This window comes from Grammomys surdaster, unplaced genomic scaffold, assembly GCF_004785775.1.
Source record: "Grammomys surdaster isolate TR1022 unplaced genomic scaffold, NIH_TR_1.0 192, whole genome shotgun sequence".
NCBI classification, from domain to species: domain Eukaryota; kingdom Metazoa; phylum Chordata; class Mammalia; order Rodentia; family Muridae; genus Grammomys; species Grammomys surdaster.
Window position 1 is genome coordinate 1,375,943 of NW_021604637.1, and position 21,149 is coordinate 1,397,091.

Genomic DNA, 21,149 nt, shown 5'->3' on the forward strand with positions numbered 1-21,149 from the left:
TTCTGGCCTTAACTATCTAGGCTTAAAAATGATGGAGAATGACCAAAGACGGAGATGAAGGGAGGCTCTTGCAGCAGGGTTTGTCTGGAGTAAAACAGAAATGCTTCAAAGGTTTCCAAACACTCGTGAACTTGAGCCTTCTGTTAGCATCATCTGAGGCCACTTACCTGAGAACTGTCACAAGTGACTCAGCAGTCAGCTTGGGCCACTCACAGACGTTTCCTGGAGCCTCTCTCAGGAGAACCTGAGACTGCAAAGTGCCAGATGGGAAGAGGGTTCTGACACTCTCCTGAGCACAGGGAGTTGGTGGTAGAGTCTACTGCACTCATTGTAACGGTAACAAGAGACCGAGTGCCAATCTGTCCCAGTGGGTCAGTTGGACCCAGAGACTTCACAAGGCAGCAATTTGGCTCCTAAGCGGAAGTCATAAAACTGCTGTCAAGGGCAGGGCAGGAACATTTTAAGCCTTTCAAGCCACCTGTCTTCAGTCACATGGACCCTGACCAGTCCTTCAACCAGATGGACTGAAGGCAGTAAACACGGGGCCTGATGACATACCAGCAAAGCTTCCTTCACAGTAACCAGCAGATGTGGGAGTTAAACTGTACTGCCTTCTTCTCCAGCCTCCATGCTAGCCAGTTTCATTTCTTCAAATGCCGATGCTGCGGGAAGCAAGCTGGGACCTCCCGCTACACCACAGAGCTCGGACTAAGTTGTCTTTACCTCACCTCAGACCCACAGCCATTGCTCACACCCAGTCTTCTTGCCAAGGTCTCACATGGGATATGGAATGAGCCACCTCACTGAAGCACCCTGATATCCCTAACTTCAACAATGGAAGACAGAGTTGCTGGAAACCACCCCAAGTTGCTAGGAACCAGTGACTAACTTTGACCTGAAGTTAAGTTTCTCAGAGCCCCTGAAAAGATACAGCAGGAGTAAAGCTGTTGTTCTTTCGGCTGTGTGGGGCCTAAAGACCCCATCTCAAAAGAAAAGGCTCAAACAACAAAGTCTTGGCTGGGATTTTCCTTTATTTATCATTTTTATAGTCACAGATGTTTAAGTTCTAAGTAATAATTTATAATAATTACATCTAGTGGAAGAAAACAAAGGCGGGAAATGTACAAAAGAGGCTTCAGAAATGTAGTTACTGGAATGTATCCTGGGAGTTAAAATTCAGACCATCGGAGACCACATCCACTAACCATAAAGCTTAGATGTGCTCCATGAAGACTATGAGCCCCAAATACAAAGTTCAGCAATGCCTAAAGCAAAGAATGCACTGTGTTGTCAAGATAAAGAAAGTGCTGTGGTGGGCTATCTTCAAATGCTTCTGCACTGTTGTGTCCTAAATGACTGCTATCAACACAGGCACACACAGCATATATCTGAAAATCCATCATTTGCCCAATCTCTTGCTACAGATTTCTTAAACATCTTCAAATTAGCTAATGAGAAAGGACAGTAATTCAGTCTTTTGAATTTTTAAATTACAAAAATTGAAAAGTATTCAGAGATCTTAAAAGCACTTTCCAAAAGTATAAACACTATACACTTTCCCACTGTGTGTCCCCCATCCTGAGGTCACATGGGAGACAGAACTGGCTCCTAGTGTAAATGTGCCCATGTTGCTGAGCACCTGCAGCCTCAAGAAGGTGGTGCCACAGCTAACAAGGGCCAAGTTGTCACATCAGTCTGGACTGACTGCAACTGTGACCACGAGCACAGTCAGGTCAGCTTTCCTCACACCTTGATCCAACATCAGATTTCCTGCACAGAGCCTGTCAGCCTTCTGTTAGTTCCTCCTTGGGGGACCCCAGCTCATTCAATAAATCTCTGCCAGCCGCTCCAGCTTTTGAAGCAAAATGGACTGCTCCCTGTTTAAAGCCGAGGCTCTTCAGGCTTCGGGCATAGTCTGCATAGATGGCAGTGATGAGCTTCTGTAATCGTCAGTTAAGGAATTGAAGAGCACAAGGGGGCTGGGGAGTGCATGGCTCCTCACAGGCTCTGAAGCCAGATGCTGCAGGGACCTGATGGCCATGGGGAGCAACATGTCACGAGCACAGACACTTCTTTATGAGGAGGACAGCCTCAATCTAACCATGTTGTACCTTGCCCCAGCTGAGTCCATGTTTCTTTCAGAAGACTCCAGCTAGCATCCTCAGGTTTTCCCATGGCCACTCCGCTGAGGGCTAGAGAATGAATGGCAGAGGCCAGGACAGAGCCTTGAGCACACCCTCACTCCATGCGGGAGTTTCTCAGAGCCTGGCCATCAGAGGAGAACACTTTCTTAGGGAAGAGACTCCAGACAGCTGGGCACTGACAGCCCTTTCTCTCATGTTCTGAGAAAAATTGATACCAGACCAGCTTCACCAGTGACTAGGTCCATGGCCTTGCCTAACCTTAGGCTTTAGTTACTTTTCCAAAAAAATTGATTTAGTTTAGCTTTTTAAAAAAATGATTATGTATAGAGCTCATAGCCAATATATAGAAAGGAGGCAAAATGTAGAAGCCCAAGAAAAAGTACAGTAAGAAAAGGCAGAGCTCTGGACAAACAAGGACCTGAGAGCCATATCCACAAGCCCATTCTTTTTAAAACAAAGTGTCCCACGTGATGGCTAGTAGAAATTCAGAGTTCCTGGGCATGGGCATGCGGCCTGACTGTAGGGCACATCTCAAATGCTCTGTCGTATTCCACATCAGCGGCTCACCTGGGTACAGTGTGTGTGTGTGGTGGTGGTGGGTGGTGTTCAATTTTTTAGCCAATATTTTCAAGGTAAACATATAAAACATTTTCCACAAAATGTCTCACTTTGAAAGAATACTATGTTAAAGTACCAGGACCACATCCTTTCTTTTAAAAGTTCAAACACATATTAGACTCTGAGCCCTTCAGGGGGCAGCCCTCCTTGCGTCTCCTCTAACCGACCTGCAGTGCAGCAACCCATTCTGATTCTTTCTCCTCCCCTTCTCTTCTCTTCTGGGTCTCATGACCCACAACACCGATCTCTCTCAATAGAACACTGATGTTACCTTTCCCCACTCAGAACACACGTCCTCACAAAGGATATCTGTGTCCTCACTGACTTCAAATGCACCATACTTGAGACAGGCTTCCACAAACAAGGCAGCTCGATCGAAGTATCTCATGCTGCTCAAGGGAACAAAAGTAAGTCAGTTCTCAAAAATAAAATAAAATAAAATATAAAATAAAAATAGTTCTCAAGATCTGCCAGAGGTGGGTGAAACCAAGCATGCATTTCCGTCTGGAGCTCTGCACATTTTCTGTGGAAACAGACTGCTCCATAAGTGACACCAACATCCCTCTAAGCCCTTGTTTATAAAGAAGAGGGGAGGACACTTCTCTAAGTACAAGCTTCATGACGGATACTGCAGAACCCTGCGCTAAGGAGTTTAACCACTGTAATCTAGGGCCACGTGCTTTTCTAAACTATGCACCAGAGTTATTAAGTCATGTATCAAATTTGGCTCAACTTACTGCCTCAAGCTCTCAATAAATGAATCCCCCCTCCCAGAGTGAGGTATCCATGGCAGACACCCCACCTTGACATACTCTGCAGCCTCTTACAGCCCCCGGGACTCCTGCTCAGTACTCTCTCAAGGCTCGATCTTCCCCAACTGTCTAAAGACTTCTAGATTTTACAGTATGCCCTTTAGGTTTGGTGAACATATTGGTGGCAAATGTTACAGGGTCTAGAACAAATAACTAATGACCAGAGATGCCCATGCATGGTTTAGGTTCTGTCTCACACACCTGAACTGTATCATTCTCCTTTCACATCATACCCGGGTACCACCTCCACCATCAGGGCATGAGGCACTGTGAATGGCTCACCCAGCACAGCCTGATCAGCCAGGGCTCACATGACTTACCTGTGAAGTGTCTCTGCCACGCTGACAAAGCAACCCAGAGAAAGGAGGACTAAGAGGGCCTTGGACTTCTGGTTGACTTGTGGAGAACAAAGGTGGTCAACCCACCGCTTCAGAACATCTGCACACTCTTCAGAATTTAACCGAACCTGAGAAAGAGGTCCATGTTAGAACAGAAACATCCTTTACAGAGAAACAAAAGTAAGTGTGCTGTTCTGAAACAGCCAGGCTTCGCTCTATTACACAGCCCAGAGGCTGCTATGGGACCTGGATGCAGCAGAGCCCAGCAGACAGGAGTCAGCTGCTTTCATCTGACCACACCAGTGCAAGCAGTCTTCCAATGAGCAGCAGCAGCTAATACTCAGTCGGAGCGAACTGAAAGTAACGTAGAGCAGCTTCGCAGGAGGAGAGCAGGACACGTACTGGAAATGCCTACCTTTGCAAGCCATGCCGCCCGATTCCACTCGCCATATGTCTGCAGGTAGCGACAGGCGTCTGCAGCCTTGTCTATCAGGCAGAGTAACTGAACACCCTCTGAAAGACAGAAGTCATCTGACCCTGCAGTGCTCTCTTTAACAAATTATTAAACAGTAAAGCCATATTTTTCTTTAGACTTGTGCATTTTATATAGGGTGAGCACACTTAATTACTTCAAATGGGTATTCAACTTGAACCTCCTGGGAAGCTACTGAACTGAATTGTAAAATAAAGTACTAGACAGTGCTCTATGTTGTTACCTCTCAAGCAACCAGGGTAGTAAGCATGAACACATCCTAAACATGATTTGGGATGGTGCACTTCGCCCAGGACTGCAGGACCTAGGTCTACTGTCACTGCAATCAGTGTCACCTCCCTCTACGCTTCAGATAAGCTCCGCTTACGTGACTGTGGTCATCCTACAAGCAGCACTAGTTTTCTGTAGCGTATATAGAGAGCCGTGTCTCTCACTGCCCAGCCCAGCACTGACAGACGCCGTGAAAGTGCCTTACCTGCCAGCTTGCCATTGGCGATCATATTGGTTGCTACCAGCTTAATTGTGCTCTGAGAAGGGCCTGAAGAGGTGACAGTGGTGACCAAGCAAGCTTTCAGTGAGTCACAGTAGTAGTGCTGGTTATCTGCACTTGTTTCCAACAGCAGCTGTACAGCTCTGTCTGTCTAGTGAGAGAAATGTCTTCTTTAGTTATGGAAACAGTTTCTTCCAACAGAGCCTTTGAAAGTTGTGATGTGGGATGTCAGAGTCTACATCCCACAGACAACACTCACTTCTGACACATGCTCCTGGATGTTTTATCAACATACGTGGAACTGATGATAGCACTGCACTTTGTCTCTAAGGCAAGCATAAAAGCCAGCCTGGGAGCACTGCTGGGGACTGCCCACTGCAGCTGTGCATCGCGAAGTGCATCAGAGCAAACCAAACAGCTGCTCTGTGTTACAGAAGCTACAGCTGCAGTGAGCTAGCTGCGGGTGTGCACCTCACAAGCTCTGACACTGTCAAAGAAAGCCTAAGTGTGCGCAAAGGACATGCATATACACACGGCTGCGTAAGTGAGAGCGTGTGCGTGTGAACAGTGCTCTGAAACATTCATCAACTAGCAACTCCAGGGGGCCGAAACTGACATACCTGGCCCAGCAGCAGGAGCTGGTCTGTGCATTTCCTCGTGTGATCGTAAGTTGACCGTTTGACTTCCTGTAGATTAACTCTTTCTAGCTGAAATTTCTAAAATAGGAAAGGAAGGGGAGGAAGTGGAAGAAGAAGAAAAAGATAAAGAAAAATGGAAGACAGGAAGAAAATTTAGTTTAGATCAAACTTTTTAAGTCAAGTAGAAAAACTAAGATTTATTGAAAATTGGAGTGAGCTAAGTAAAGTGAGCTTTCCAAGTTAAAGGTCTTAAGACAAAAATCAAGACTGTTTTAATAAAAAATGTTCATGTGAATTAAAATTTGGTGTTTATAAGCTTTCAGAGAAGCAGGCTTTTCTCATATAGGTACGGCACAACACTTATTTCTAGGATGTGGACTGTAAGTTGGCTTGAAGGTTTTCCAAGTTTAAGACACTCAGGAAGACTTCCAAACAAAGGCCGTATCTGTGACAACTCTTTCTCTACAAGCAGCAGCACCTGGAAGTAGGCGTTTTCACAGAGCACATCGTAGCAGATGTCCAGTGGGTTGTTCAGCCTGTCCTTAGGAGCACCTTCCTTGGTTACCACTGTGTCCCCAGACTTGGCTTGGGACAAGCTGTGTAGGTAGTGGGCCGCCACTGTCCAGAAGTGCAGCTCTGACTCGTCGCCGTAAAGCCTGGAGAGGAAGGCAAGGCCTGTGTGAACTCACTCTCCAGGCCTGAGCAGCGGCCGGGAGTGGCCTCAAGCACAGGAACTGTTCCACTTCAGAGTGCACCAGGGAAATCACAAAGCAGTGACCCCACTCGCCTGGTTATTGCGTTCCCAACAGCACAAGGTCTGACCACACAGGGACCTTCACATCCAACAGCTCTATAGGCCTGCTTTGCCAATAGCATTGTGTTTGGGCATCAGCTTCATAGTAAAAGCTTCTAGATAAAGTGTCAAAACAATCTGCTACTTATTCTCTGGACCACGGAGGGAAATGTCTTCACGACTCTGCTGAGCACTAGGGAAGCACAGCTTATTGCTTTTAAAGGTAACTCATCAGGATGTTTATAAATACATAATTTGTAGCTCATATTTTAAAAGCTGCCTACAGGTGAAAGTCCTTGCAGCATAGAAAGCCCAGATCTCATTTGAGATATAGCTGGACTTCCAGGGTTTTATCAGTACTCATAAACTAGACTGTAAGTCAAATCTAAAAGAGGAGCTTAGAATTTCAAAACATGTTTTGTTGTAACTTTTACAAAGCCAATTATTGCTTAAAGTCAGCATTCCACTTCAGAGAGCATTACCTGGAAACCAGCAGGCATCTCTGCAAGAGAGTGAATTCAGGATCAAGCAGGAGTTTCTTTATGTCGCTGTAGACGCGAACCCAGACCAAGGTAGGACAAACATTTCCAGCCAAACAAAAAGTAAAGAGAAGTAACAATACAAGGTCAGAATTTATAAGAGCAGGTACTTCGTCATGGCTCCCAACATCCAAAGTAGAAGGGTGCCATCAATCACCATGAGCGGCAGGGCCAGGCCTCTGTTGTTTAGTCTCGCAGAGTTTACCTGACTACAAGAATAAGGATGTCACCACTGACAGCATTCTTAAAGTTGACAGTTTCCCAATTCAATACAAATGTTGATTTTTGAAAACTGGAGAATAGTTATTTTGAAATTGCCATTAACCAGGTCACTATAACTTTTTCAAGACGACGATGACAATGATAACATGTGGCAGAATCTAGATTGCAAAGACATGCTCTAAGAACCAAGAACTTCATGCAGACCCTTATATTTCTCCTCAGTTTGCTATATAATTCTCAATATTTACTTTTAAATGCTCATAGCTCTAAGAAACAGCAATTTCTTAGCCAGAGTTGTGTCCTTACCGATCTGGCCCAGGTTGTTTCAGAGTTACCTGCCTATGTCCTCTAGCATAGCGCCATGAGATGGAGCCTTCCTCCATAGAGCTTCTGCTCCTGTCAGACATAGCTGTTTCAGAGTTGGAAACTGGATGGAGACCAACATTCTCTCCATATGATTATTAAGAAAGTTTTTCTAGCAATCAAGGCTACAAAGAGGAATAAACCTATGTCAAAGAATGGACTGTGGGCCACTAACACTTAGAAAAATAACTTTTGGTTTTAAAAAGTCAAATTAATGTGTGTCACTTTCCCATGTTCGTGCCGTCTACGAGATACAGAGTTACTTACTTAGACAATGCATGCAACTGTTCTTGAAGGAGAGTCTTTATTTCTTCATTTTCTGGGTAATCACTGTGCAGAAAAAAAGTTTGAATCATTCACTGTCTCTGCAATTACTGTCATGTATTTCTTTACTGAAAAAAGTTGTATTAATAAAGAATTAATCTTTTTATAACCTCTGGTTAAAAATTTGGCTCCAGATCAAAGTAGTAACAATGTGCCTGAGACTCACTGACAGTTTCCATGGCTGACTTTGCCTTACTGAATAAAAATAAATAATAAATAAATGATAATACAGAAAACCACAGGTTTCCAAGAGAGAAGAAAATTGGTTTGCTGGCTCTAAGAACAATCGGGTTTGGATTGCTTTTAACAAAGAGCCTACAGCGAACAATGACTAGTGATTCATTCCCTATAGAACGGGCATGGTAGTTCTTAGGCAACAGATATTTATTGCCTTAAAATCAACAACAACAACCTCTCATCCCACAACAACCTGTACATCATATATAATAAGTACAGTAAATTGTAGAATTAAATAATAATTGCTAATGTGTTTCTGTGATGACTTTTTTCAAATGAGGTAGACACTGATTTATAAACATACTTCTGACTCTGCCTTATAAAGACTTAGGCCTGTCCTCCAGCATCTCTTGTCCGTCTTCACGTTCATTCTTTCCCTCTACCATGAAGCGCCTGTGTGATGATTACCCAGTCCTGAGAGCATCCTATGAACCTGCAGCTCCTCACTGACCCACTCTTCCACAAAGGCCCCATAGTGGTGCAAACAGGAGTAGAAAACAATATCCTTTTACTATCCTTGCCTTTGCTTAGATTGGTTTTAAGGCTTCATTCTTAAGCTTTGGACTGTGATCCATAGCTCATTTTCTTGAGTGTCCTTCAACCCCAAGTAAATGATGCAAAGAAAACAAAAATGAAGTAACTTACATGTGAGAAATGTCCAAAGAATATCGCCCATTCCAAGGCTGGTGTAGTAGGAAGGCTTTCAAGGCAAGGGCAGCCCTTGGAACAAGGAGGTATGGGCACCACACAGGCTCTAGACAGCAAAGGAGTGCTTCTGAATAAAATGAACTTCCATACCTCAACGATGTCTCAGCTAGACTGTTTACATGGCAGTCAGCAGAGAGCAATGCCTAAACCCAGTGTGACTGGGAGTCTATTCCAGAGCAGAGTCTCTGCACTCAATTTGATTAGTACATTCTCTTTCACTTTTTTAAAGTTTAAGTGTCTGGAATGGTACAAAGTTCTGTACTACTGAATACAAGATTCAATGTCATGGCTCAACACATACAGATAAAGCTTATTTCTCAGAAAGAATTAAAAACAATTACATTTACCTGAAATACTTTTACCACTACCTCTGCTTTTCTGAGACTATTACGCTAACATGGTCCACCCATCCATCAGGAGTTTGTTGCTGAAGGGACTGGAAGACCTCCAATGTCTGGCATTCCCAGGAGGCTTTTACGGAGTCTTTTGGACACAGGGATAACTTCCTACAGGCATGGCCCTCACCCCAGCCCCAACATTTAGCAGACACGACAAAACAAGTAAGAGCCAGCTGTCTTCAGTACATTCCAGTGGAAAGAAGCAGGACCAAAGGCTCTACCACCTGGCAGCTATGCAGCATCTCTCTCTATTGGGCTCCCACCGCTGACCCACTGCCCAGGGCCCACTGGCTTTCACTCCCTGGTCCTCTCCAGCTCCTATGGAGCCTTTCCTTCCCACTCCTTGATCAGATACAATTAGTTAACATGGCCCAAGTGTACGATAGACTGTGTCATCTAATATGCAAGATACCTGCTAGTTACATGCATGCATAGCTACTGAGCACCTGAAAGATGGCCAGTGCGATGAGAAGAATAAATAACTTAAAAGTCCTGACACTTGACTTGGTCCTTATGTCACTTTGGAGTAGATCTGGAGGGACTCGGATACATAGCTACTGCTCACATGGAATGTTACAAAATGTAAACAGGGATCAAATATTTCTGCTGGAAAGCTGTCCTCTGAATTACTTTTTACTGAATCCCAATTTACCTGCAATACCAACAAGATCTTAAGAACTTCTTTTAAAAGATAAAAATATCATTAGTAATTATTAAGAAAGATTATACTTGAACTGATAATTTTTATATATGTAAGTTAATAGAAGCAATGTTGCTTTAGCAAACGTGACTCTATGTGTCAAAAAATTATATAGGAGATGAATAGTATGTACAGACTTCTCAACTGGAGAGTCAGACAGGGTGAGAAATATTTCTACTACTACTTTTCCACACCTGAGAGTTTTACTGCTGATCCAATAAAAGCACCTAAAACACTATTCATATTAACAGGTTGTTAATTATTCTAAAAATAGCTTGATAATCACATCCTTTTTAAACACCTAGAGCTTGGAAGCTGCAGATATAATAATGTGAATGCTTAGCAGAACCAAATAAAAACGAAAAAGACAAACAACCTTGGAGGCTGCTAACGGCCCTTTCTGTGCCTTCCTGGCATGCTGGCGCCCGTCGGTGACCCTTCCCCATCACGATTTTAAAATCCCATTTTTCTGGTTAAGGCTATATCACTAGAAACTGAACAGAACTATGTTTTCCTTCTTAATATTAGTACAAATTTTAAGTATGATATAAACCCTGGTACCCAGCCGAAGTATATAAGGTTAACATGATGGACTCCAGTTCCGTAATCAGCTTAGTTTAGAACACATTCAAGTGATGAAAAAGCTTTTTAGATTCAAATTTTAAATATAAGAGAAAAAAAAAGCTTCAAATACTTAGATTGTATTTATCTACTTCTTAACCTAGAACTAGCAATTGTTTTTGCTTTGTTTTGTTTTTTAAACATCGCCCTTGGCATTCCCTCAAGTTCCTTGGTAATTCAGTTTAAAGTGTTTGTTTCTGTTTGTCTCCCTTGGTGAGGAGGTCCTGACACCTCAGAGCTGACAGACGACTCAAGATCAAGTACGGGAATGGGAATGCAACAAGCTGCTGCCACCTCACAGCTACAGAGACGTGCCGTGTGACAGTGCAGTGTGTGGGTCAGGAAGTGACAAGCACAGGAAAGGTTCAGCACCCAGCAGCACCAGCAGCGGGGCGCTGGCCACTCCAGTGTGGGCATGAAGGAGAGCAGCTGCAAAGCCCCAGACTCAAGTACCAAAGAGCAATCGACTCTGCAAAGCACAGGCAAGGTGGAGTTGAATCAGTAAATGAATAAACGAGGCTCTCAAGACATTCTCTGCAAATCAGTCAGCCAGGAGTGTCATGGAGGTTATGCCAAGAGGACACTTGGAAATGGAAGTCCCTGGAAGTCCGAGGTAGGATCAGAACCACTGTTGTTCTCTGAAAGAGCATTCTAAAGATAAACCCCACTTCAAATAAACCACTGGATGGGTATGCTTGCAATCTTCTTATTTCTTCTTTAAGAAAAAAAAGTCATGCATGGAGGTTTTATTTTTTAAAAAACAAACAAACAAATAAACACTCCTTAAAACAATCACACAAGCTGGGCAGTGGTGGCACACGCCTTTAATCCCAGCACTTGGGAGGCAGAGGCAGGCGGATTTCTGAGTTCGAGGCCAGCCTGGTCTACAGAGTGAGTTCCAGGACAGCCAGGGCTACACAGAGAAACCCTGTCTCGAAAAACCAATCAACCAACCAACAAACAAACAAATCACACAAAAAAGGAACAAGATACTACGATCACCTAGTTTAGCTTTGACTGACCATGTAACTCACAGACAGGACTCAAACGTCATGATACACAGTGGATTTCCATTGATACATAATGTAGGACACATAAAGCTTATTATTGAAAAGTGATTAGATTCACATTTTCTAAGAGTTCTCTGAAATAAAGCAGCAGCTGCTGTCTCTGTAGCTGATCATCTTCTGTGGCAGCAAGCACCCTCTCAGGAGTGTGCCTTACCTATTAACTCCTGCTCATCCATTCTGAAACACGTAGACTTCATTGACATCTCCAGAACTCTGATGCACCCATCATCAGACGCCAAGATCACCTTATCTGATGTGCACCAGTCCACATCCAAAATCCGAAAGGTCACATTTCTTCCACTTCTTAAACTGCTCACCATCTGAACCTGTAAGAATGATAGACAGAAAATAAGGCGGTTTACCATTCCAGATTAAATGGTCAGAGATTGGGTGACAGGCCCAGAATATGTCTGCAGATGAATAGTTACTGGAAGCCCATGCCCACATCACAGTGATGACACTAAAAAGTCAATCAATCATCTGTCATGCTGTCTTGATACAACAGAAACACTCTGAGAGCAAAATTCTCTAGCAATTTCTTATAAGAAGCTGGACATGCTTATTGGAGATTGTATTTTCAGATAAAGTGGAAAACAGGGCTAGTTCTCATGGCTGACAGCTTCTTTTGCTTCACTGGCAGACTGTAGGGCTGGGCTTACCTCTTTAGTATCCCACACTTCAGCGCCATCATTATACATTGCTATTAGCTTCTGGTTTCCCTTGCCGGGGGCAAAACGAATCTTCCTCACCCAACTTCTATGTGTGGGTATTCCTCTGAGGACAAAGAAATAAAAACACCAACAGAATATAAAATGAAACACTCAGTGTGCCCACTATTGACGATCAGGTGTGAGGATAGGAGAACCACTTTATATTCTTGGGATGCACATTTGACAGGTAAGTCTACCATAATATCTGCTGGAGCAAGATCCCAGGGCTTCTGCATGGCTGCCTGTGACTGACCAGAGCCTGGCTCTTGACCTGTATTCCTCTCAAGTTTAGGTGTCAAGGGACTCAAAGCTCCAATTCCCACTCATGTTTATTGGTCCTATTGACAACTGAACAAAGGTTTCTCTTGGCTCTTACCTGGATACTCTGCCTTTCAAATCCCAGAAGTTTAAATTTCCGTCCATATCTCCAAGCACTAATGTGTCCCCTTTCCAAGCGATACAGGTGACACTGCCCATGCTACCCTAGAAGCAAGAGCAACAGATCCACACACGAACTTCTCTGCTGAGTCACCGTGAGAACAGAAACATTTCCCCGTAATGATCACAATGACATAATAAAGACATTACTGATAAAGTGCTCACTTTAGCATGAATGCCATCATATCCTAAAACTCTGAACACCAAAAGAGCCACTGCATATCAGCTTCAACTGTGCTCAAACAGGACATTTCAATGTGATGGACAGTCAGTCATCTAAACTTCATCTACAGAGAAGACATGACTTTTAGGAAGAAATACTTTAGGAAAAGGAAAATTCCAGAAAAACAAAAACACACAACACCCCAAAACAAAAATCTGCAGCCTAGAGCACCACCTCTAATTATCTCTTTATAAAATGTTAATACGTTTATTCCTAGGGAAACTCAATCACCCTCACAACTAGCTGTGTAATGGTTTGTCTACTGGAAAAAAAGACTCAGAACTTTGCTGACACCCTATTGTAAGAGGTGAATGTAGCGGGAGAACGGGCAACCCAGCAGAGGTGCTGGGTGGGTCAGGGCCCCAAGCACTTGTACCCTAGCATCAGACCACCCTGCCAGGCTTGTGTCTCAGTTTCACATCTTAACAGGGCGTGTTTACACAAACTTTCTGTGTCTTGGTCCTACTGTTGGTGGAGTCAGGTGCTGGTATAAATCTATAAAGCTAAAGTCCAGAAATCAATGTTTGCCACATTGTAAACAGTTTGTGTTAGTATTAAATACTGTTGCTTCTCCACTCATGAAATGAAACTTTGCTTTGCAATTACAGAACAATAAAAATATTCAAAAGGGTCTCTACTGTTAGGCCAATGGTTGAAAAAATGACCAACTGCCTCTCTAAATATTACATAATCCTGGTAATATCCCAAAACTAAAAAACAAAAAAACAAACAAAACCCATCAGAATTAAAAAATCAATATTGCAACGAACTTAATAACAACAGTAACAACAAAAAACTTACATTAAGTACATGAGATTCTGTGCAATGCTCTCAGATCTTATTTCCATTTTTCTGAAATTTGAATGGGATGTTGAAGAAGAGTTTGCCTTTAAGTTTACTTTGTCTTGAATACTTTCACATTTTAAATCTTAGTTTCCTTTTCACATTTAAAAATGAGAATATGTTAAATTAACCTATAAATTAGTGTTGCTGTGTATTAACTGCGTGGACATGCAGATGCCCTCCTGCAGGGCTGAGGAGAGTGGAGCCATGTGGGGATGGTGAGGTGATTCTGGAGGGCCTGCTGTGCATCCCCTGTGGCTCTCTCTCTATAGATACCATCTGCAGTGCTCCGTGCTCACTGCTGTGGCTGCTGTGCTGCCCACATGCCAGGCAGGATGCACAAACAGCAGACACTCACTGTCTGATTCTTTCCATTTCCACGATGAAGGCAGCCACCGTGGATCACAAATACACACAGTTTAAAATGTGCTGAGCTTTCTCTTTCCTTTACCACTTTATATACTTCATACTCTGGGGGCCAACTTCCAGAGTGAAAATTTCAGCTCAACATCAATGTTTAGAACATTGCATTTGAAAGAACAATAAAGAAAATACTGGATTGAAACAAACAAAACCCTTTTTTTTCCTACATACTATATTACAGTCACTGGAAAAATGTCAGCTTTGGAAAGAATAACAAACCAAAGTCAATTCACACATAGTATATAGATATCAATCCCTCCTCTAAACATAAACCAGTTCCACTGGAGGCGGCATGCTTACTAACAGTTATTCCTTCAAAGATTTGCATTCATTTGAAACTAAAGAATTCAGCGGAATAAAGAGAGTCCCTGTTTCCTGACTTCATGACCCCACAGAATAGAGGTGCTGCCTTCTGAGCTGTGCACTGTGGCTGCCCTGAGAAGGCATTTGTAAGAGCAGCCATGTCCAGAGAGGACCAATGCCTGGATGGTAAAGCACCAAGCCTGACAACCCAAGTTTGAAACCTGGGATCTATATGCTGGAAAGAAAGGACTCAGTGTGAAGCAACTGGAAAGTGAAGAGACCAAAGGTGACTCTCTAAGAGTCTAGAGAACATCTTTCTTGCAGTCCTACAGGAGGAGCTATGTGGATGTAAGGGTTGCAAATGGGTCTCCTAACCTTTAGCAGAGTTACAACAGCTTTTCTTTGTATACATTTAAAGTTACTTTCTTATTATAAACATCAAACATCAACTTCCCACATTCATGTTAAAAATGTAAGCAATATCAGATATACTCAAAAAGTTATTACTGTCTTAGATATGACTTATTCTATGCTATAATATGAAAAGATTATGATGTTAACTTTGATTTTAGAATAATGGTTTTAAATGAATACCTTCATTTCTTTGTTAATAGGAGAGACTTGGTAACTAGCCTCAAAAGATCCCTTATCCATTCAAAGGCCTTGGTAGTCACTTCCCATAATAAATCAGGACTGATCCAAGGACCAACAGCAGACTGCGAACGTGACAGGGCATCACTTCTGAAAGTAGGCCATACGACCTGGCTGGCTCTCCTAACTCACTCACCTGATGAGAACGCAGTTGCCAAGACAGGAGGTGATACAAGAAGTACTTGAAGAATCACTTGGCTCCACTACCCACAGCTTTGACTTTAAAAAGCCACATGATAGCACCACCCTGGAGTGGATACACATGATGGCTAGTTTTTGTGAAAACCCAGGAGAAGGTCATCTGTGATGAGGGAACCTCATCTGAGAACAAGGCTCCAGCAGACTGGCCTGGGATGAATTTTCTTTATTGACGTGGTATGTCCCAGCTCACTGTGGGCAGGGCCATCCCTGGCCAGGGGGTCCTGGGATGTGTAAGTACGCAGGCAGAGCAAGTCATAGAGAACAAGCTAGTAAGCATCATTCCTTCACGGCCTCTGCTTCAGCTCTTGCCCTGACTTCCCTCAGTGGTAATACTGAGTGTGACCTGAGAGGTGGAGGATGACAGAAGCCCTTTCTTCCCATAGCTACAGCCATGGCGGTTATCACACAGCAACAGAGATCCTCACTGAGATCGTCTCTCTGCCCCATTTAACTTTAAATGGCTCAGCTAGTCAAGATCCTTACTGAGACACTTTAAATATGAGAATCGGCTTTCTACTAGGACATCTATTCTTAGATGAAATTTTTAATTAAATATGCATTGTTTGAAATCCTTTTTAATGCCTCCATTTAATTATAATCCATATTAGTTAATGGTTTATTAATTCATCTATTAAGAGCAATCTGTAAGATGCATGCTGATGTCAATTATTAACTATAATTGATTACACAAGGCCAAAAAAGATACCTACAAATAAGTGAATATTAATACCACTACACTTACAATCTAATTCTAATTATTTCATACTAACCAATGGAAATGCATAGAATAGAAACAGGATGGCCGCCATGACTCAGCCGAGTCTTCTTGTCCCTTCCTGTCCTCATGACATAAGTAACCTGAGATAATTCCTGTGGACTGCCATCGTGGTAAGAAGGGACAGCACATGTCGTCTAGGATCACAGTGGCTATGTGGCTTTGCAGTATATGAACTTGATAAAGACCAGTTCAATCTGCAGTGACTTCTCCTCGAACAGTAACATTTATTTTATTAGGCTTAACTATGTCTTTCCTGGATATGGATAAACAAGATCCCTGGTCACACTCTTGATAGAGATATACTTGAGGATGACACTCACATCTGGTGGAATCCGAGCACTGTCTTTCACAGAATTTCCTTCAACAGTGAGATGATAAACTTGGCCATCGTTGTCAGTAAACACAAAATGCTCCCGAGCGGAGATGTTCTGACTGAGTTCAGACTTACTTTCTGCTTCCTGTAATAAACTTAAGGTAGAGAAGAAAGATAATTTTTTTTCCCTAGAGTGACACCCATTACTACCCACTGTATGGATGCATTTACAGACTGCATAACAGGCAGTCCAAGAACATTTAAACACCTCTTGGGTGTTCCCAGAATTCCCAGTTCATTTTCTGTGAAGGTGACTGACTGTCTCTGTCCATATCAGTGTTCCTTTGTGTTTCAGCTAAAGGTGCTGACTTGATCACACGCATGTCACTGACAGCTTAGCAGCACTGCATTTTACTGACAACACTGAGCACAGGGACAACAAAACTGAGCTTTAGTCATCTGGGTCTGCCAGGTTCTCTGCCAGGACACAGGCAGCACAAAGGTGCACCGACAGGGGATAGGACCTAGTACCTGATCACAGATGATTCAACAGCACCCAGCTCTGCATCTGAGACCACAGTCTGTCGGGCCATGGCCTCCCGGGTGGCAAGCTGCTTCTTTCTCAGGCTCTTCAGGTTGTGAGATGGTGACCACTCCTGCACAGCAGAGACAGACATGCCAGGCTCTCTTTCATGAAAACCTGCTTAGAGCAGCTGGGCACAGCTACTTGTGATCAGTACACAACTGGTTTCAAGCAAGGACATCATTTATTGGCAACCTTCTAGGAAAGAGGTGTTCATGCTTTCCCGAATTCCACTGCAGTCCTGTGCATTCCCACCCATGCAGGATTAGGGAATCAAGCTCGTCCATCAGGCCCGTTCTCAGACATAGATGCTCACACAGCTGCTCACCTCTGTAATTATTCTCACGCCTCCGCCTATTCTAATGAGCTTAATCCAATATTGTCATGTAAAAGTTCTCTTTTAAGGTTTAATTTGTGTGTGTGTGTGTGTGTGTGTGTGTATGTGTGTGTGTGTGTGTGTGTGTGTGTGTGTGTGAGTTTTGCTTGTATATGTCTGTGCACCACATGCATAAGTGAGACTGAGTTGAGAGCCACCACATGGATGCTGGAAATTGAGCCCCCGTCCTCTGGAAAAGCAGTTAGTACTCTGTTGAGCTATGTCTCCAGTCCTTTCATATAAAAGTTATGAGCATTAAGCTACTGCACATGTGGATACTTCTAACACAGTCTTCCTTTCTTCTGCTGTCTTGCTTAGGCTGTATGGAATGTGCTGTCCTCTTCCTTCTGCCTTTGCAGTGCTGGGATATCAGGGCGTGGCCAATTCTCAAATGCATGAGACTTTAACTTATATAAACAGTGCTGTGTTACATACCACCCTGTTTCTTATTCTTTTTATTTTCCTTCACTAAAGCTGAATAACTTTTGTCTAGAGGGACAAAGGGGACTAGTGAGAGGTCCAAGGGAAAAGGGAGGGGGTTGTGCTTAACATACAATGAGTACTTGTAGTCAACTTAAAAAATAAAAGGTGAGACTTTTTCCTTACACTAACTACTAAATGGTCTGACTATTCTCTTTGATTTGCAAATACTATATATTGTGTATTTGGACCCCAAATATCCACAGGTCAGTTCTGAACTCTTTCTGATGTTGATCCATTTCCTCTTCTTCTGTCAACTGGACATTGGTTTTATTTCTATGGCTTTTAAAAGTTACTAATAACAAATATCATGACCAACTTTATGTGTTTTTACTTCCAAAATGATTAAAGTCCACCTTCTTTCATAAATATATTTATGTTCCTCAAGATACCCCAAACATTAATACATTTTAATAAGAAAAAGTAACGGCAGGAATGATGTTAATTCAACCTACTGAAAAGTAGCCACCACATAAATCAGTACCCAAGAGAGTCAGCTCGTGGGTGTGACTTACCAATGCAGTTATCGCAGGGAAGCTTTTAGACATTTCTCTAAGAAGAGTGCAAGTTCTAATATCCCATAATTCCAGGGGCTTATCTTTGAAAACAACTGCCAAATACTGTCTAAAAGAAACAACCAAAAAATAAAATTTATCAAAAAGATCTCTTTTTACAACAAAAAAATAGTCATGAATTAGTTACTAAGCTGAGAGGGTGGGACTCAGACAGCATGTCCCATACATAAACAATTAAACTAACATTCAGACCCCATCACAAGTCATGTTCAAAGTTACATTTAATATGTATCACCGAGGAGCTGAGATTGTCAGAACTCTTGACAAGTTGGGGGGCAGGCATGAATTTACAGAGGGCTAAGGGCAAGATCAACACTGACTAGTCCACATTAATGGGAAACACAACAGATACAGACTTGGATGCAGTTTTAGTGAAAAATGATCAGAAACAAAATATAATGCAGGAAGCTGCCAACTCCACTGAAATGGTGAGGTAAGTTTTGGGAAGGAGAAACCGGCAATGAAGGGCATTTTCCAAGAGCCTACAACGGAGATGAAGCTAGGGCTGAGTTGAGCTGCTAAAGGGTCTGAGTACCCCTTAAACAAATAGGTACAGGGCGAACTCCTCAGTATGCACTGTCTAGAGGGGAACCATGAAGAGCATGAAGACATGGTAGAGTCTACACATAAGGATTTATAAATACTAATCAAACTAGACTGGCTATTCCAATAGACTATCCAGACTTATTTCCAACTGTAGCATACTCAAGAGTAAGGATCTTTCCTAATGATTAAAAAATAACCAGGACAACACTGCTCTTATGTGTGCCTAATTACGAACACAGACTGTCTACCACAAGTACTTGAGTGCTTCAAGAGAAAATGAGCCCGTAACTAAGGTAGGGAAGTCAGCACACACAGAACTCTCAGAAGTACACAGAATAACCTTAACAGAGAACTAGCAAGGACACAGCAGACTCAGTAAGCAAGTAGAACCAGCACACAGAAGACTGTAACAACAACAGCTTTTCAAGTCACAGGAGACATTAAGATAGATCAGATACTGAGTCATTTGACAAATCACACTAAATCTCCAAAGTCTGAAATAACATAAAACATGCTCTCTGCCTACGAAGAACTAGAAAATAACAAAAAGGTATATCATCAGGGGAGGGGGTGCCCAAATATATAAATATGCTGAGGGAATAAGATCGGAAGACAAGAACTAATATGAAAATACACTGCATCAAGAGTATAGGCCCTGTGGGAGGAAAGCTCTCACTAGCATCAACATTTACCAGCAGCCCTACTCAGTGCAACACAGAAACAAATGGCCTGGAGATGAGGGGAGATCAGAAGTAGCTTTATAAGCAAACACGACTATCTACAGAGACTTCTAAGAGACTAACAAAGACATTACCAGACTAACTCAGCTTAGATTCAAGATCACCATCAGAAACTTCACTGTAATTTCAGTATACAATAAATATTGAAAACTGAGATAAAATCCACTTATAACAGATTATAGAAGATACAAAATATTTAATGACATGCAAAGACTTACATACGGAATCATATACATTACTGCATGTAATACTATATTGAAAAGTATATAATATTCCTGGACAAAGAAGACATAAATAGGTGATGGTATGTGCCACAGTCATGATGTCAAAATTTGCTAAAATGTCTGTTCTTCCCCAGTTTGATACTCAGATCAAAATCTCTGGAAGGTGTTTTGGGTAAAACCGACAAGCTGCTTCTAAAATTGATATGGAAATCCCAAGATACGTTGCTATTAACTGCAATCACTTTCAACTGTTTTCTAAAATGATATGACTTTGGGACGAATTTAACATGTTATGAGATTAATGTTTTATGAGATTAGTGCTTTAGTTAAGGCTTCTATCACTGTGATGAAACACCATGACCAAAAGCAAGTTGGAGAGGAAAGGGTTTGTTTGGCTTACACTTCCATATCACTGTTCATCATCAAAGAAGTCAGGGCAGGAACTCAAATGGGGGTTGTGTGTGTGTGTTGGGGAACCTGGAGGTAGGAGCTGATGCAGAGGTTCTGGAGAGATGCTACTTACTGTCTTGCTCCCTGTGGCTTGCTTTCTTATAGAACCCAGGACCACCAGCCCAAGGATGGTTCCACCCACAATGAGCTGGGCCCCTCATCAATCACTAATTAAGAAAATGCCCTTCAGCTGGATCTTATGGAGGCATTTCTCCATTGAGGTTACCTCCTTTCAGACGCCAGCATAACCAATTTTATGAATTGATAAAATATGCTTTTCTTGATAAAGACTGTTGTACCGTAAGTCTTGTGACCTTTTGAGTGTGGGATTATTGTGAAAGTTCTCATTTTCTTTACGTACAAATTTGTTCCAAGGGAGAATGCATGTAAAATAGGACTAGTAAAAACAAGGAAGGGAGGTGAGGGAGAGGCAAAGAACAGAGCATCTCTAGCTGTCTCACATCTGTGATCAAGCTCTGCTTTTTGATATAAACACATGTAACTATTTGCTGTTACTAACAGATTTCAGGAATATTGAGCGTGTCCCTACTTTCTTAAAAGTTAAAAAAGCAGCTGTGGGATGCCCCTGAGATATAACCATAGAGGTACAGGTTGACACTTACTTCAAATGAGACACTTTGATCATTTCAATGGGTGATTCATCATTGCCCCGGTCACCACGAAAAGCGGTGCTCCTCCCTTTAATTGAGAAATGAGAAGGTGAACGGCATGCATCACATAAAAGAACAAGAAGCCCTACCACCTGACGCTGCCAGCCACGCCC

General features: G+C 42.5%; 1 protein-coding gene across 1 annotated transcript in view; it reads right to left on the bottom strand.

Moving 5' to 3' along the window:
• Positions 1–1,011: 1,011 nt before the first annotated feature.
• Positions 1,012–21,149, bottom strand: part of Wdr11 (WD repeat domain 11) — a 45,916-nt gene continuing 25,778 nt past the window's right edge. Inside the window, exons 13-29 of the mRNA XM_028769414.1 lie at positions 20,989–21,064; positions 18,346–18,454; positions 16,923–17,047; positions 16,399–16,546; positions 12,595–12,701; positions 12,168–12,282; positions 11,663–11,834; positions 8,657–8,765; positions 7,718–7,780; positions 6,809–6,874; positions 6,012–6,189; positions 5,516–5,611; positions 4,881–5,046; positions 4,328–4,425; positions 3,895–4,040; positions 3,072–3,151; positions 1,012–1,942 (exon numbers count right to left, since the gene is read on the bottom strand). Of these exons, the coding sequence (XP_028625247.1) occupies positions 1,785–1,942; positions 3,072–3,151; positions 3,895–4,040; positions 4,328–4,425; positions 4,881–5,046; positions 5,516–5,611; positions 6,012–6,189; positions 6,809–6,874; positions 7,718–7,780; positions 8,657–8,765; positions 11,663–11,834; positions 12,168–12,282; positions 12,595–12,701; positions 16,399–16,546; positions 16,923–17,047; positions 18,346–18,454; positions 20,989–21,064 (2,012 nt within the window). The 3' untranslated portion in view covers positions 1,012–1,784. The remainder of the gene's footprint in view (positions 1,943–3,071; positions 3,152–3,894; positions 4,041–4,327; positions 4,426–4,880; positions 5,047–5,515; positions 5,612–6,011; positions 6,190–6,808; positions 6,875–7,717; positions 7,781–8,656; positions 8,766–11,662; positions 11,835–12,167; positions 12,283–12,594; positions 12,702–16,398; positions 16,547–16,922; positions 17,048–18,345; positions 18,455–20,988; positions 21,065–21,149) is intronic.